Source organism: Phymastichus coffea, unplaced genomic scaffold (genome assembly GCF_024137745.1).
Source record: "Phymastichus coffea isolate CEN01 unplaced genomic scaffold, Cenicafe_Pcof_1.1 PCOF00043, whole genome shotgun sequence".
Lineage (NCBI taxonomy): Eukaryota > Metazoa > Arthropoda > Insecta > Hymenoptera > Eulophidae > Phymastichus > Phymastichus coffea.
Window position 1 is genome coordinate 1,239,103 of NW_026706854.1, and position 18,960 is coordinate 1,258,062.

The 18,960-nt window shown below is 44.3% G+C and overlaps 1 protein-coding gene across 2 annotated transcripts in view; it reads right to left on the reverse strand.

Annotated features, from left to right (window-relative positions):
* LOC131664191 (hemicentin-1) overlaps positions 1-18,743 on the reverse strand; it is a 111,533-nt gene extending 92,790 nt beyond the window's left edge. For both annotated transcript variants that reach the window (XM_058935088.1, XM_058935089.1), the window contains exon 1: positions 18,451-18,743. In XM_058935088.1, the coding sequence (XP_058791071.1) occupies positions 18,451-18,541 (91 nt within the window). In that variant the 5' untranslated portion in view covers positions 18,542-18,743. The remainder of the gene's footprint in view (positions 1-18,450) is intronic.
* Between the last annotated feature and the right edge of the window lie 217 nt (positions 18,744-18,960).

Genomic DNA, 18,960 nt, shown 5'->3' on the forward strand with positions numbered 1-18,960 from the left:
GCGGCGGATGAATATGGTTTGGTGTGTGTGGCGTTGGCTGTTGCTTGGACTCTAGCCAAATCACGCGACGCCACTCTATCCGCGATTCCGCGAAGATGCCGATTGAATGGGTCGCATCAACGCGCTCGCGAGCGCGCCTCTGATGCAGCCGCGTTATCTCATGCTGACCTCTGCAACATCTGCTTCCTACCTAAACTTACACACACACACACACACACACACACACACACACACACACACACATGCGCGCGCGCGCACACTCATACACATGAACGTATATATTTACGAGGCTTGCAGGCAACGCATCACGTTTTGTAGGTCAATAGCTCCAAGGCAACTATTCCAGACCACAGCTTGTAACGTCTGAGTGTTTATAAAGGTACACAGCGTGCGGTTAAGCGTTATTCAAGCTTTAATGTAAAGCTCATGGCTGCCACATCGCTCGCGAACACCATTGTTTTTCAAAGACATTTGCATTGCTTGCTTGCTAGCTTATTTGTCTATGGAATTACTTTCGCACACAATTATTGTGTTCACCGTGCTCAATGTGTTAGTTGCATAGGAAATATGCACCAGACAGCGAGATGCATCTATTTACATGTTCGTTTTAATTTTACGCCATAGAAATTATCCGAATACTTATAGATTATAAATGCATGAGAGATATATTCGCGAGTGTGCAGCTATATTGTAGTTTGTGATACAAGCGAATGCTCATAGAAAGACGTTCATTTTATAAAAAGATTATAACGAGAAGGAACAGCAAAAATATATACAGTAAGTAAATGCACTATTATTGAATTTGCGTAGTGAATAAGTAGCCGGTTCATAAAGCTATCCACATAATAAAGCTAGGTCTCAAGATAATATTTAGAATATGGAAATTCCATCGAGTGCCACTACTAGCAAGTAATTTGACTCATAAATAAAGAGGCGACGCGCACGTAGTGCATTTCCTGATGAAATTCCGGCTTGGCATTAGAAGCACAGAAGCGTCAGCCGGTTCGGTGTTATTACGCGAGAGTAAGGAAGTGAAAGAGGGAGCCAAAGAGAGAGAGAAAGAGAGAGAGAGAGGAGGGTGGTGGAAATTCTCGCGAAATATTTAATAAACTCGACCGAGCGTGAAAGAAAGGCGAAAAAGAGAAAAAGAAAAAAAAATAATTTATATACATATTTAAGGAAATGGGAACAGCGAGTAAAAGATCCGCCGAAAAACCACAGAAAAGAGACCAAGGTTGCTCCGTGTGTGAGCTCTGGGGAAGAGAGACGGAGGCAGCCGGATCCACGCATGAGGGAACGCGACCCCGTCTTAACGTGTCGTTGACTGCCCTCCCTGTACGACGACGCCACACGTGGGAAACTGCACCTCAAGTGCTTCTTCTTTGCCTCATGACCAACGACTCGACGAGGCAGCTTTTTTCTGTCGAATTCTTGCGCATCGCCTTCGTACACGCGCACTTGTATGAATGAACAGCGCTTCAGTTTCCAATCGATACAAGTAAGCAGAGGAGTGTGTTGCACACGCACACACGTATACCTATTTGTGCGCTCGCTAACATTAATTTCAAGTGGGAGCTCTACGCCGACCATGAGAGAAGGTGGTTGAAAACTTTTTTTACGTTTTTTTTTCTTTTAAAAGCATGTTTCATGAATGTATCGCGTGCGCTACGCCAATTCACCGCCACGCTCCGAGTAGCCCTTATCCAAACCAGCGATCTAGCCTTAGGTCTAAATTAATTTTCCGACTTGCCAGCTTTCTCCTCATAATGAATATACAACGCTTACTTGACAAGAGAATACCACGAATAAAACTCGTAAATACGTCAATTTTTCATATCCACTTTGTGGTGCTATGATGTATTTTCTTGTTTTATTATTACGAGCGAGCGAGAGAGCACGAGAAAAAGAGAGAGATAGAGAGTACAATGTAATACCAACGTATGTGTGCTCGGAATACCGCGAGATGAGTGGCCAAATCGAATGTCAAATCGTTCAAATTTCGAGTATTCTTCATACTCACTTGTCACGATCGCTGTTTTATCTATTTATTTTTCATTTCTTATTTTAGCTGTTCCCTCCAGCGTCATAACCTAATAACCATTCCTCTTTCTTTCGTATTTTTCAATCGAATGCTTTACTCCATTATAGTTGGCGTCGTATTTTTCCCCTTTTTCAACTAGTATTTGCCCTTTATAGCGTAAAACGTGATTTTCTGATAAAAAATCTTATGATTGAATGCACTTTCTTCCGAATGACGAGCTTTCAATATCAGTTTGACGCTTTTGATGTACTTTCAAAGGATCTGCACGTATAAATGACGCTTTGATATCTATCACGCTGTACGTATGTCACATTTGAAAAAAGATGCAATTTGATTTTTGCAATTGTATATCTAATACTAGAAATAAAAAATCTTTTTATCGTAGGTAGAGAATTTTCAAACGGTGCACCTCCAATGATTCAATTTTTATAAAACACGTAAATAAAGTCACGTTCACTTTTGTAGGAAAAGACATAGACACAAGTAAACTAAAAATAAATAAATTGCGATTGAAACTTAAAAAAATAATCGTAAACAGAAGATTTGTTAACTGCCAATCGAACGAATTAATGGTACGAATTCGTAGGTATTGTAGCAATGACAGCACAATAATACACATATAGTAAACAAGAGTATTTCAATATTCCTCATTCGAGTATGCCTGTATATGCATAGATCGTTCGATGAATTTATCACTCTCTCGCATCACGTCCCAACCTTACCACACAAAAATTCATATGCGAATGCGTTTGCTACACGCAAGTATGATTATACGATTCTCGAAATACATTATTCAAGAAACAACATCTTTGATAGTTGATCGAATAGCCATCAATCGATTCGAGTATAACAAAGCTTTCGGTCTAATTTTTCGGAATTGAGACGATGGAAATGGCATTTGACCTAGTTAGCAGGCAAACGAAATGGGCGTTGCAATCAACGAAGGACCCGTGATTCCGGAGATTGTACCAGCGATTGCACCTATTTTGGATCATTGAATAATTTGGTTTGACAAACACATACCACACGTGCACGCGCGCGCACACACACACATACACACAATACGCGCGCGCACACATACACATTCTCACACACTCTCGGTCTTTGCACTCATCTCGCATCTGAGTTATAGGTGTGTACAGAGTAGCATATTGGCATATTGGATCGTATGTCCTTCGCTGCTACTGCCGTTTGACAGGCCAATCTATTATTGTATAGCGGGCCTGCGATGAGTGTCCGAGGTGTCGTATCCGAAGTGCCACCATACAGCGAGACATGGAAAAAGACACGTCTTAAGTCAAATAGTTATGTTAATTTGAGAAAAGGTTTTATTGGAATTTCTTTTAGCCCTCAGCTCTCCATTCCATTCTAAAAGTCCGTTCAATCAAATCTAATAAACGCCTACCTTCTTTTTATTACTTCCGAACGCAAATATTCAAACGGGGTTTCACAAATATTTCACGTTTTACTTTTAATGAAGTTGTCAAAAAATGCTGAATTTCGACAGATGAAGAGAATTCAATTAAAATACTTCAATAATGACACAATGCAGGGATTCCACGTTTCAATGATAAACTTCGTTCGAGTTTCATGAATTAAGAGCTGAAAGTTAAGTAAAGTAACTTTTTATTTCAAATATTTAACTGCGATGCAGCAACAAACCATTTTCATCTGAACGGTTTTGGTAACGCAAGAACAATTTGCTATTAAACAATAAGCGAATACTTCATCAACTTCATATTTAGGCATTCCCATGGGTTCGGCTTTTCAGTAAACAAGAAGCATTTCTATAATAGTTGTATATTAGTTAGGGAATAGCTTGTGCATATGTAAGTATTTCGCGAGATATTCTCGCGAAAATACGAATATCGCAAGGATGCTTCTACAAAGCTGTGCTCATTATTAATGACGTACTCGGAAAATCTTTAAAAATCACTGCCGGGTTTCCTGAGCTTCAAGAAAGGATAATGGGGTTGTAAAGAGCATCACGTAGCCTTGTAAAGCTACAGTCGACGCGGGGTCGGAGGAGCAAAAGAAAAAGCCATTTAATTTTGAAAGTACAAGAAGAAAAAATCGAGTCCCAATAACCGCAGATCCGGAAATGCTCGGAAAGCGAGAGCTGTCGAAAGGCGCTCGCGCAGGCTTTGCAGTGCGAGAGGGAATATAGGAATGGAGAGGGGAAAAAAGTGCCAGACTGATGAACAGTCTAGCCGTTTTATTTCGACGCTGACTGGTCCATCGTCTCTGTTTTCTCGCAAGTCACGCAGCGAAGGAGGGCGCGCACACATCGTACGTAAGACACCTCTTCGAGTGGAATCGACGTGCGATATACCCATAGGGAGTGTCGTGTTCGTGATATCATACATCCGCCAAAAAAGGAGAATGCTAGATACAAAAAAGAAACACCTGCGGGAATCACGCTCGTGCTTTTCGAGATTGAAGAGCTCGCAGTGCTCTTGCCATTCTGTCGGTCTGTTTATAGCTGGGTTTGCGCTGATAGGATCTATCAATTTCGCTTTCCAAGGGCCGACGTGATTCCTAAGGACATCGATCTTGTCTTTCGTGGTAACCCAAACTTGTCGTTGGTTTCTCTTTCATTTACGTGTGCTTAGTCTTTCGTCCGTCAGAAGCATTATCATTATTCATTATTTTGCACTCTTCATATGTTTTTCAAACAATACAAATATAATTAAATGCAAATAAAATTATCACGTTTACAAGGAATATTACATTGACAGTTAGTTGTACTCGTTGCAGCTGTCTTGGTACCTATCGCATGTGCATCCGTTTAGACATTGCTATTCTTTAATAATGCTATAACACCATTAATAAATGTAATCAACGAGCGCAGCGACAAAAATCTTCGTGCATTGTTAATTTGTGTAAAGGGCGATATCATAAGCTGACCTGAATGATCACTGTCGTACATGAAGCCATCAAAGATTCATAGTTCGTGATATGAAATAATCTCGCTTACGGCCCCATTAATATTAAGTGTCGCGTGTACGCGATGAGCAAAAGCATTAGATCAAAATTAAAGCGATCCGTGGCAGGGCCACGAGCTGGCAAACAAATGCCCTTCTAATTGGTGCAAACAAGGGGCTGTAATTCGCTGTCATGCAGCGACATCTCATTAACGCACGAGAACGTGACGGAGAGAGGAGGGGGCCGCAAGAATTTTTGGTTTCCCGAGTGGAACGCGAGTGCGTATATATCAATCCGATATAGTCCGGGAAGATAGGAACGCTGATTGCGAGAACGAACGGCCCGGCAAATTCGGCGCTGCTCGCTACCTCCGCCCACATCTGCATAATCACAAGCGCTGGCTGCTGCTGCGGCATCAGCTGTGTGTTTGCACGCGGCGCCATATACGAGAGCCAGTAGCGTCGCACCGCCGCGCCGCAACCAGCTCACACTGTAAATAATTAACTGTGAAATTCACACTCATATCGCATGCCAAGCGCCCTCTGTTTCGGCCAATTCGATGTTCCGCTGTCTTTAGGTACTCGCATGATGAGCGAGCCGACTACTGCAATTATAAAGTTTTTTGCGTTGCTCCGATTCCACAGCCACTGCCGCCGCTACTAATTAAGATGTCAGTTGGAGCGCGCACGAAATCAATTCAGAATTCGGAGACAGAGCTTGGAGGAAAGTTTCGTTGCAACGAGACAGAGAGAGAGAGAGAGAGAGAGAGAGAGAGAGAGTCGCCAAACGACGAAGCTCGAATCGCGCTCTGCCACGCGAGCACGAATTATCATAATAGCATCTTGGAGACTTGTTACTACGACAGTTATCTCGACGCTCGCTAAACTTGACTCTCTGCGAGGGATTACTTTAAACTGCGCAATTACCAAAGTGTTTTTGTTTACCGCCGAGACTGGCAGCCAACTGCGCGCGCTCTTCTCCAGACTTACTTCGAATCTCGTGAGCAGTTGTCGCACAGCTCCCCAACCAATAATTGCTCGATCACGCAGTTCCGGTGATTCCCTTTTCTCGCGCAGTCGCGCTGAGAAAGCCGAGCAACGGCATTTCTCGCGGCTGGCTGGCAATCTAAACGCAAATTCGTCGGCTTACGGCAGATGTTCCCCGTGAAAATTGAGTAAGCAAAGAGCGAGGAATATAACGAAGGGCAGTCTCGCGAGATCAATTTGAACGCGGGTGTCGTCGCGGCCACCTTGGCATCCACTGCAATTCCGCGGGCGTTAAATTTGCAGACTCCAATTTTGCAGGAGCCGACCGGGCGACGCCGTGGTGCTTAAAAAAGTAACGAGCGCCGCGCGCGCAAGCTCGAGGTTATACCCCGTCGCCGCGAGCTGTGCCTCCGGCTGCCGCGATGCGCGCGCCACTGTGTCAAGCAATTCGAACGGCATTACGATTCAAGCTTGCGCCGGCCCGCATTGCCAGCCGATCCTAGCAGCTGTTAAAAAATACTCTCCCGGCCGCGAATACAATTCCAGCATGCAGCTGATGCTCACGCTATTTGCATTGTTTATTGTTCGTTGTTTTCGTAATTTTCCATTATTTTCGGCCGATCCCGACCGAACCAGCCGTTGTTGTTCATTCTATTTATTTATTTGCATATCCCGTAGCTCTATATCTGGGCTTTATCGCTGGTCGTCGATGAATACATTCAAAAGCAATTTGTCGCTTGCACATTATAATGTGGCAATAGTAGTTTATTATTGGTCCAGTCAAAGATCGTTGCTCGTGAAAGGCCACATAATTGCCAGACAATTATTCTTTAACTTGATTGTTCAAGTGCTTATGATTCCGCGTTAACTGGATAAAGCTCGGTCCAATTGGCGTGTACAAGATCCAGATTTTACGCGCCCTCGCGTTTAGCCACTTTGTCGATATTGCCGATATACAATATATAATAATGTGAGCATGGAGATTGGCGTTACCGCAGTAAGCTGATTGTGCGGCTTTGAATTGCGCTAGATGCTGTGGTTGTCACAGTTCTGTCGCGCATCGATCGAGCGATAAATTTGAATCTATCCGGGAATTAAAGCAATTTGGAAGGAGCCACGAGGAAAAAGAACGGAGTGCAAAATTTAAATGAGAAGTTCCATGGGGGCTTAGGCAAACATGACTCTGACAAAACGTTAACTGCGAAGCCTATCAAGTGAAAAAAAGGTAAAAACGGGGGGGGGGGGCTACGTCGTTCTACGCGAAGGTGGCGAACGGCGAACGCCAGCGTGCAAAAGCGGAACTAATTCCCGAAGATCGCGTATGTAGCTATCGTCGTGGGCTGCTAGTATATAGCGAAAGAGGCGAGAAACTCACGAAAGCGAGAATGCGCCCAATTTGCATTTCGCCTTCGGTTTTTTACGTTATATGCCAACAACCACCCGATATAGCCTCCCACGGGCAACACCGTGACTCGTACCTACATGAGAGAAGAGGCGGAAAAACACTTAGTCCGCGTGGGCGTCCTTTCAATTAACTTTTTCTTCTTCTTTTTTTCGAACCTGCCTATGCCGCCGGGGATTTTGTTTGCTCCGGTGATATTCCAAAATTGCGCTTGTTTTCCTTCATGGCAGCTGTACATGTAGCCGCTCTGGTTTCCACGAAATTTTCGTCTTCACTGTCGATCATTCGCCTGTATCTTTGACGTGAGCCTTACCTTTGGCGCACGATTGAATTTCGAGTATCAGGCTTCAAAGGAGCTACTTTCTCTCTCTCTCTCCACGGAGATGGATACTTTGAGACGCGGTACTCCTTTATTTCTGTTTTTATGCGATATACACACCTTTGTCGGAGAACGCGAGTGTTTCAAAAATTTCACTCGCTTGTCTCTCGGATATATGTAACAACGTGCATGAAAAGACAGTCGCAAAGATGCGTAGAATTTTAATGCGCTTTGAAAGAGGGTACGGTCGGTACGGAGTACGCGATGCGCGCCTCAAATATAGAAATTATTTAAACTTAAAAAAATATGTAGACACTTTCAAATAAAATCTGTCTCAAAGGCAACATTTAAAAACCTGGAATTCTCTTTTGATAGATGCATAAGGATTTCACGATGATAAAAACAGTTGAATTGATGTTGCAATACAGAACTTGTTTGAAAAGACGATAAGGTATCTTATTTTCCTGTATAACTAACGCCAGAAAAATAAATGACGCGTACGTAATATTATTTTTTATCAGAAATAAAATGTCATCGATACTTTTTGCATGTTTCCGTGAGCACTGCTTCTTTCTTTTTTAATCTATCGAGGATGATCATCGATGAAAAGAAAACAACTCATCTTTCTCTGAAGGCAGTAGCGGTAATGGGTCAATTCGCAATGATTTGCTTGTAAGACGATTTAATCAACGAGAAGCATCAATGGCAAGACCAGACAAGTGCCCGTAATCGCTCGCTTATTATACGAGGAAACGGCGTGAACTCCCTCTTGGCTCCAAGCGGAAGGAGATTATGGAAGCTCGAAGCGCAAGAGCGCAAAGCTCGCTCGTCGCCCGGTCGAAAGCATGCGCACGCCACTCTTAAATGCATGCGCTTCAAGAACCGTTCCGCCCTGCCATGCCGTTGACCTAAAATCCGATGCCGCTGTTGCTGTTGATTCCAGCGAGTCTATGGCGCGACCCTCGATCCTATAGGCGCTACTGTTTTACTTTATTTCAGAGTAATTAGTTTTATTAAAAAGCTCGGAATTCTTTCGCTGTTTTTTTTTGTTTTACTCAGTGCTATAGAAGTAATTTTGATCCGATTGATCGAGTTCTTTGAATTATTCATTACCCTGAAATAACTTACAGTCAAGTGAGTTTTACAACGGCTAGCCTAGATGAAATTTATTTGACAAAGTTGTGGAAGGGGCGAGCGAAAAGGGGGCGAGCGAACGCGTAAAATGGACGGCGGGGCGTCGGGGCGCGAGCGCAAAACTTTGGCGCGTGACCAGTTTGCAGTGAATTAGCGGTTAACGCCATTCACAATTGGATAATTGCGTTGGCTTTCAGGACTGTGCCCGGCAAAGACGCGAGAGAGCGAAGGTATAGGGCGTTGGGCGAAACCACGCGTGTCGGTCCTGGCCGAAAATTTATCTGTCAGTGTGAAAATGCTGCGAGCTTACGTTATATACGTCCGTGTGTAGCGGCGCGCGCTCGTAACTCATTGACGCCCGACTCGCGGCTGTCCCCAGTTTGCTCTGCCGGCGATTGTCAAAAATAATACCCCACCTCGTTTGCATTTCATTTTCCGCTCTGTAATAACCACTCATTACGGGAATTGCTCGAGAAACAAGTAGGCGAAGCTCCAAGGCCTAAAGAATAATCTGCTCTCCAACAGTGCGCGCAGGCGGAATTATATTTCTAGAAAATGAGCTCAAGCCAGCGGGGTAACGAAATTTTCTCGAGGCCAGATCTTCGCTCTCGCAAAAACAAATTTACCTCATTACGCTTGCGCTCTTTCTCTCTCTTTTCCTCGCTCTCTTTCTCCAGCCCTCTGCCTACCCTCGCAGTTGAAATCGCGTTTCATCAGCGACGGATATGCTCGAGAGCAACGGCAAAAAAGTAAAACAGAAAAAAGGGTCACGAGGTCCAGGCGGTGAGAGCGAAAAAACCCAAGCTTAAAAGCTCCGCGCGGCGCCCTACTTGCATATTTCACGAGTATATACACTAGGATATACAACTTTGAATAAGGTTCAAATTATACCGAAAAATAGAACAGCCTGTCTCTACGTTTCTTGACATCGGGAAACATTTCGGGAGGCACTTGGTTTGCTCAAATTGTTCGGCATTACACCCGTATCAATATCGACGGATTCACTCGATAAACATTATTTCATGACAGATTTATTTCAAAAACCTTTATTGCTTTAGCTCTGGGCGCAACGAGACAGATCCGAACGTTTGTAAGCTGCATAACGGATTATAAATATTGCCATTACGGCCTGTATTGTTTGCTTTTCCTCTCGGACACGCAAACAAAGGAAAAGATAAACGCTTAATATCTAGCACAGAGACAAGGGTCTCGAGTTCTTTGCATCCCCGACTCTATCGAACTTAAAAAGAGAGAGAGAGAGACCGAGTATCCGCAGTCGCTATTGACAGTATTCCACGACTAAATACGCAATGCACTTGCGGAGCTGCTCAAATACTCTACACAACAAACACGAGAATCCGCCTAGCGTGCAGCAGCGGCGTGCTGATAAGCCTAGATTACGTCACATATAGTTATTTACATTATTCGACGCTCCGGTTAATATCAAATACCCAATGAATTATAAGCGTGAGCATGACGGCTAATCTCCTTTCTTTTTTCTTTGCATACAGGCGTACCGTGACTAGTCTGTCTGCAGGCCGCAGGGGTGGGGGGTGGGAGAGAAAGAGAGAGGCTTTATTCAAAGGAGTGGAGAGGGAGTGAGGGTTTGAAATCGACTTCGTGCCCCGCTTGCCAAATCGTCTTTTCTCGCGAGCGCGCGACGAGTTTCGATCTCTTAATTTATTATCGAACACGTGGAAAATACGAGAGCTACGCCTGCGGAATACATCGTTCTGCTACTACCCCTTTGTTTGATACACAATGGGATGAGATTGTAAAGCAGAGATTTGCCTAGTTTTTGCCCTTTTTTTTGTTGTTTCCGCTAGTGTTGAGTATGCGAACATGCAGCGGGTTGATCGAATATACATTATTCTGAACGATACACGTGGGATGTGTGTTAGGTAGTTTCTATTTATTCAATAAATATGAGTTGTTACAAATACACTTAGGATATTTTATAAATATCACGTTATCCGATATATTATGTACCCGTATTTGCTCTGAGCGACATGTACAATATTAATCTGTTTAATGCAACAATAGATTAGTAACAGTTCGATCGGTGTAATTGCTGATTGGGATATGGATATATACGATAAATTTGCAGTCATGCAAAATCGCGTTAATTTATTGAAATGAAAAATTGTAACGAATGGTAGTCACTGCCATTCACCTGCTGTTATAAAAATCAAAAACTGCGTATCACTATACAATATGCGGATCAAACTTCACTGCAAGCAGGGCTGGAAACTCGGTCACGGTTTTGCAACTGACCACGGTCGCTGCTGGTTTTACCTTCTACTGCTCATTTTCTTGTGTAATCCGAACTTCCTTTATTTCTAGTATTTATGTACATACACTATGGACATTAATTATGCGCAATGCGCATCTGGACCCATGTATATAATTAGCTTCGGGTATGATAAACAATCTTTTCAATGTATTCATTTTTTGAAAAGAAATTGTATTAATATCACGAGGGCGCACCATATAAAAGCACTCTTTCACTGGATAAAAATTTTATAATATTAAACGGATTTCAAACCTAAAACGGGAGCATGTGCTCGCACGAACGAGCTTATCGAAAGGAATATCGCAGTGAATGCCTCTCATACTCGTGTCGGGCCAATTCAAAAAGAAAAGCGCGGAACGAATAAGTCACACGTCTGGACCACTCTAACCGGTCAAGTTGCAGCGAGCATTCGACATACCGTATATTTCCAGCGAAAATTTGTCGGTACGAGAAACAAAGTTGGCTTCTCTCTCTCTCTCTCTCTCTCGCAATTTTGCCGCAACTATTTGGTAAACTCGGTCGATGCCTGTACACGGGTGTGTGTACATGTGACTACGCAAACGCCAACTTGCAAAGGTTAAATTTGGTTAAATCAAAGTAAGTTTAGTGACCCTAATATTAGCTGGAAACGCGATTAATCGCTGTGCCAAACTCTCTTGCTCTCTTGCACTCTCAGGTGTTTATGTGAGACTGCTCCGGGCCAGTTAGTAGTTTTCCGTGTATCTCAGAATCGGCTGACTGATTTTCGAATTAATTAAATAACAAACACGCTGAAAACTAATTTTATAAATATTTGCTTTGTGAATACTTCTGAGCTTCGGTTACTTGATATATGCGTTTACATGCGCATGAACAAAAGCTTGAATTGAAACTGCTTTTAATACGAATTTTGTTTTTGTCTAGACTGACGGATACATAAAAATAAAGGGTAGAGACACAATTGGCACGTATACATTCTGGCTGATATTGCGAAACAAATGTGAATTGCACACAATACTGAACGATCAGAATAAATGTGGAGTATTTAAAACGAAAAAAACTTGCACGAAAGCAGCAAAAACAACGGGGGGTTATTTTAAAATTTATCGGATTCTCTACGGTTTTTCTGTTTTCATATGAAGTGAGTACAATCAGATTAGTTTGTAGTTTCGCACTCGAGCGTTCTTTTTGAAGAGTGTGAAATTGTGTTTTTTAACAATGCGCCCGCTTGTCTCTGGTTCTCCCTTTGTTGAATGCATTCGTTGTGCGATTCATTTGACATTCAAAAATGTACCCTTTGAGCGATGCACAGCAACAAGCTACATTTGACTGGGATTGCAAAAAGTTTTATTCGTGAGAGTCGGCTGATTGCTCGACTGGAGACAACGGAAAATTACGTATATAATTCTCAACTTATTCTTTACTATTGGCGAAAGCCCAAGTTGCTCGTAGCTCGTGATAATTATCAAGCTATATGAAGCAAGCTACGAAGATGAAATTCCCGCTCGTCGGCAAGCTTAACAGATATCCGAGCTATAGCAGGGCGCACGTACATTGAATGCAGGAGCCATGAGAAATTAATTTGACTAATTAGCTTTGCCAGCCATTAACTTGCTCGCTCGTTCACTGGCTACGGCTTTGCTTCCATTTCCACATTTGATTTTCAGATGTGCGCGTACACTTGTAGCTACGAGGGCGCCGAAGTAGGCTCCGAGACTGAAGAGAAGCATTCGCAGCCACGAGTAAAGTGGGGATATAGGCGGGGTATATGTGCTGTGCGGCCGATCGGAAATCCAAACAGTGCGCTGCAAATCCTTACGCGCTCGACTGGACGTACAATCGGCGTAACGAGGCAACAAGCGTATGCTCTCCGCATGCGAGTCTGACCTACAATCCATTTTCTCAGGGAGCGCTTCGCCTACGAAATTCGAGCTGCACTCTGCAGTTTGCAAAATACACGTAAAACTAACATGCGCATGGTGGCCCTAATTGTTATTGCCGTGCGAGACCAAGAGACACACAACAGCCTAATTAGACTTCCGCCAGCGTCGCTCTCGTTGCCACGCCATTTTTGGCAAAACCAACGAACAACAAGCGTGAGTGCGGTACACTGTCTTCTCTATTCCACCCGCTTTGGTGTTATCTCTAAGCCTACAGTTGAAAAGAGAGCAGCGTGCACGCGAGAAATTGAATTTATTTTTCCGTTAATGATGCTTATTACAATGGAATGGGAAAAAAATTGAGCGCCGCTGCGTAAAATGAGTTTTCGACGCAAGTTCTAGCTGGGCTTAGTTCGAGGCACTTCGACCAATGAGATATGAAAACTCGCAAGTGAAATTAGTCGAAGTGTTAACTCAGAAAGGCGCAAGGAAGTGCGCTTGTTCATCAACTTCTCCAACAAAGGCCAAGTAAATTAAGCTTTCTTGTGTTTGACAAATCACGAAGCGCCAGAGAGAAACGTCTAATGCACTTTTGAGTAGCTTGAGAAACAGAGAGTCCGCGCGATGGATCTTTTCCGCGAGCGAGCTCGGGACTAAAGCTCGAACTTGAGGAGATTCGCGTGTGCGTGCGCGCGTGTGTGTGTTTCTGAAAGTCTTCGTCTAGACTGAGCGAAGACTTGCCAGAAAAAAGAAAGAAAAGAGAGCGAACAGTTGAAAGCGTGGGTCGTGCCATAGACAATCAAGCCATAGAATATTAATACTCGCAGTGCTAGGGGAGGTAAAGGGAACGGGGGTTGGGGGGGGGGGGACAAGACGACGTCGCAATAAGCCAGAGAAGCTTGCTCGTTCGCGCGACGCTAAACTCTCGCTAATATCGCGGCGGCGGCTGCCACAGCAGCAGCAGCATAGGGTAGCGCGGGAGCGCGTGCGTGTTTAATGTCTTATTTGTGCAGGCAAACGAAAACGCGCGAGCTCTGCGCTGATCGCGTTAGGCTGGTTGGTAGCAACCGCCGCGGTACTCTTGCGCGTGCTATGCTTTGGCGCGGCGCGGCCGCTTCTCGACAACTAATTTCATTTAAACTTCGTAACTGCCCTCGTTGTCGCAGTTTATGGGCCGCGACGCTCTTCCGCTTCTTTTCCACGGCGTCGCGGCGAACGATTACGGATTTGAATTCCAGCTATGAATAATCAACATAGGGCGAGCGATAGCGCGAAATGCAGATACGAACCGTCAAACTATTCCGCTAACTATGCGCAATTTCACGAGGACCCGCTGTCACTACTCCGGTCGACCGATAAGCCGGCGGCTCCGCAAAATAGTTAGCGTGCTGTCTGGCTGCGCTGACTTTCGCGGACCGCTCGCGCGCGCAGCATTTCCACCTTTTTACGACTATGCCTGCTATGGCCCTGGGTATGTGCGATGCGTTCCCGTACGATTATTTGACTATACGCACCAGTGTATGCCAAGTATGGAGAACTTGATTGATGATACTCTCACGCGCGCGAGTATTCGTCGCTCTCTCCAGCTCCACGACAGATGCCTTTATTATTTGGCTTCGCTATCGATAAATTCTGCCTCGTGAAAAGGGGAAATCTATTGTTGCTCGTTTCCTCAACGAAGCTTTCACGACATTATCCATTACTCGTGCAAGATAATTTATCACGGTAACTACGTATTGAGAAGAGTCTAATTTGATCCTCTGCCATATCCAAATCATATATTATTGAAAGTAATATCCCTTAGTAGCAGGAAGCAGTCGTGCAAAATGTCAGAGCTAAACCAACAATCATTAATGCACTTTCATTGCACATTATAACATTGACTGAAGCGTGTCTCTTTCGATAAGCGGAAAACGTCATATTTGCCAGATCGCGCGAGGATCCTTTTTTACCACCGATAGTCGCAATTTCAGAATTGCGATTATACAGCAATCAATCAAGAAGATTGACGTTCAATTCAATCACATTCACCAAACGAAGAAAAACTAACATTCAGGTCGACCGATAATAATTATTCAGCAGTAGAGCGAGAAACTCCCTCTAATTAATTGTATGGTATATAAGCACAGACGGGCGTGAAAGCACAAAAAAAAGTCGGTGACCGCGCGCCTTACAATATTTATCAGCGGCACTATAATTTTTTTCGCCTGCGGTTCCACCTCAATCTGCCGCTGCGTTAGCATATTGTGGCTCTCGGTGCGCTACTATGTGCACTCTCTACGCGCCATACGTATAGCTCACTTGCAATATTCAGCCTAGTGATATCCGTGGCTCATCGGAAATGCAGAAAGCGAGTCGCACACGCGTCGAATCCAAACAGCAGCCGACGAAGAAACAAAATAAAAAAAGTAAAATAGAAAAAAAAACAGCAGAAAAATTACAATCGCCCGCGTACACGAAACCGTCGCCGGGGATTAATGTTACTCGTTCTCATTTTTGTTTTTAATATGATTGACGGTGAAATGGTAACGGTCGCGATAACAATGCAATGGTGGGAGAATTCTCCAGAACGTACACATATATAGCCGTTCAAATGAAAACGTTCCGTCATCCTGTTACGCGGCTCGTTTCCCGTTGCACCTAAATTAAGATCCACGCATAACGCATCATTTCTCCGCACACACCTGTGACCCCACTAATAAACCCTCCGGCGTATAATACGAGAACGATCGTTCGGGACAACGTCAAAGTGCTACGATTGCCAAAGTGACACCTGTCCGCCTGCGAAAATCAGATTGCGGCTGCAATAAAAGACGAAACGAAAAGGCCGAAAGACAACATCCTTTGAAAGCAAAAAATAAAACGGGCGGGAAAGAAAGAAGGTGAGTTTCGTGGGGCCGCGGTGCGTCCTCTTAAGGTCACGAACCAGGCCGGAAGCCGGGAGCAGCGAGCCGTGACGGGGCAACGTCTTTCCCATGCGCGTAGCGGCAGTGGCGTCGAGGCTCGAGCGCCTTCTTTCTACTCCCTTTCTCCTCGCGAGCGCGCGGATCGGGCTCCCTCAGTCTCACGCGCCTCTGTCCAATTATTATCGTGAAAAGTCGAGCGATGCCGCAGGCACTGCTAAACAATCAGATGAGCTGGTAATCCAATTGACGGCGCTCCGTGCACGTCTACCTCCCAAGGGACGGCCAACTACGTAGCAGGTGACGCGCAGGTGGATTGACTTGCCGTGCAATGTGAGTTACCTATGCAGCAGCTAATGCTGCCCCGTCGTCTCGTGTGCGAACCGAGTCTATAAAGAATATCCGGTGCTCGAGAGATTTCTCCTTGGGCCGCGCCCGGATGAAATATAGAGGCAAAGTGAATCTATTGTCGTCATAATGCAAAAGCTGTTTTCGATACTAGCGCGGCGCGCGCATTTGCCCAAGTAAGTGGCAATAATGTTCAATTCGCAGTGTTAAACACGAGTTTGCCCATTACTCATGCGCATTTAACGCTCGCTTAACGCGCGCGCTTACTGTATTTAATGTTATCCGTTGTTCAATTTTAATTGATAACGCGCCGTATGTTTTGCAATTTTCCTAGGGCTAAAAGCAGTTGTTACTAAGCTCAGCTTCAATTAGCCGTAATGGCATTCCAATTTTAACTCGTTGCGCTTGATTTTCGTTCCGCGGTATTGCGTCGTAAATAATTTAACAGGCAATCCCACTTCAAATGAAAATTTAGGAATTTTGATCCAAATGAGAACACGACCATTTACCTTGTTTACCGCGTTCCACTGTCTCTGACCATTTATTCGCTTGGACTAGCTAACTACGGCCGTTCGCTCGTGAGCCCGAAGTGCATTTCGATAATTTCCTCATATCTCATTCACGCCGCTCGGATAACTTAAACTAGCAACCAATATGAAAACAGCCAGTTCAACGTAGCGCTACTTAATTAAGTTGCTTTCCACTGGACCTTATAGAAGTGGAAGCGCGCTGAAAGAACAGATAAAAGCACGTAGGACGACTTTCTACAGTTGAGCTCGAAATTCTCGTGAAAACGAATGGCTCTTCAATTTAACCAGCAGAAATAGCGGTTTCAAGTCGACAATGGACCAAGGGACAAATACTGGGGGGAGGGAAGGTCGTTGGGCGTTCGCGCGAGTGATCATAATAGCTTGTCATTATTTAGCCACCTGGGTTTCGCAGCACGAGCTCGATATAGCGAAAGCCCTTCGTTGTGTAAGCAACGATGCAAACATTCAATTGCCGCAGCGTTGAAAATTAGATTTTTTCTATTTTCTGCAAAGCCTTGTACGATTTATAATACTTTTTTCTTTTCACGTGGCTCTTATACGATAAAGCGCGATATCCCTTTTTCATCGAACCCTTCCAGTATAAATATCGAATATTAAGGTTGTTGATGCGCGAGTCAAGTGAAAGTCTCGAACTTTAAAAAAGCTTTCAAGGTGAGATTTCCAGAAACAAGATAGCTTGTTTCTTTCAGATTGTTCTTTCAGAGTGTGGCTTTGGCTTCGGCTATGCCGAAATCATATTTCTTGGAATAAGGAAAAAGTCTCGACATGGACATTCAATCAACTCTCGAGCTTTAAGAATTCATGTGAGCGCTGAAAAGTTTGTCTTGGCGAGATTGCCCTGTGCCTTCCTTTCTTTCTATCCTTTCTTTCTTCCCCGTTTCTACGTACATACCTGCTTGCGGAACAAAACTCCTCTATTGCGCTTGCGATACATTTGTCTCTCTCACTCTTTCTCTCTCTCTCTCTCTTTCTCTCTCTGCATGCGAAAGCCATAAAACTCAACTTCGCCGCGAGAGAGATATAGATAGACGTGTGTGTACGTGAACGCGCGCGTGCGATTGCCACGAGTGAGAGAGGCACGTACAGCGTAGAGGGTAAGTGGTGCGATTACAGAGAAACGCACCTATCGCTGACAAAACCAATTGTTCTATTTCTCCTTTTTCACTTTCATTTAGATTGCTGATGACGAGCGAGCTTTTCAATTTTCAATTAGGAATTGTTCGATTCGCATTTTTATCCTCTTGTATTTTGCAGAGTTTAATTAGCGTTATTTATCGTATCATACAATCAATCAAGATATTGTACCCTTTGTAACGATGCATTTTTTCAATTTTCACAAAAAATGAAAGAGAGAAAGAGAGATGAAATGTTTTTACAGCAATCCATCACGTTCAAAAGTTTAAAATTCATTAAAAAAAATTCTAAATTGAAATGCAGGAACTTCAACTTTGGCCAGGTTATGAAGCTCCAAACCAGCACATCCACAAGGGTGAAAATGCTGGGCAGATCATGAATAAACATAGAAGTGTCACTCAACCAACATACATCATCCTCCCCACAGACAACCTATCCGCATTTTGCGCCAAACCAAAGGTATTGGCGCCTATCACTGCAGCTCATAAATCAGCCTCGAACAAGAAAAAAGGAAGAAGCAAAAAAAAAAAAGAGAGAGGAAGCGAGATGACTCACCTTTGACACCTGGCTGGACGAGTACAACGCAGAAGAGCAAGAGGAGCAAGGCCATTGGCCCTTTGATGCTCGGCATCGTTATATCTGTCATTCTGTTTTACAGGAACCAAGAGCAGCGGCGCAGATGCAGCAGCAGCAACAACAATAACAAAAACCAAAAGAAACTAAAGCCACACACTCGCGAGAAACATACGCGGTTCGCGTATGCAGGAGGCTGCCCAAAGAACGTGGTTTGTGTCACGGCATGTTGTCGGCGCACCTCCTCACTTTTACTGCGGGTGCCGTGCGCGCGGCGTCGCGAACTCGGCGAGACTGACTTTGCTTTTGCTTGCGCGCCTCGAATCGGGTGGGAGCTCTCTCCCTCTCTCTCTCTCTCTCTCTTTCTCTCTCGCTCTGCAGTTCGCTCTGCCGGCAGACGAGTCAACACGCGTGCGCGTTCCGCACCTGTCGTTCGCGCTCGGCTTCAACTGTATAGGGATTCGCTACATATCGAACGACTATACTTGGACC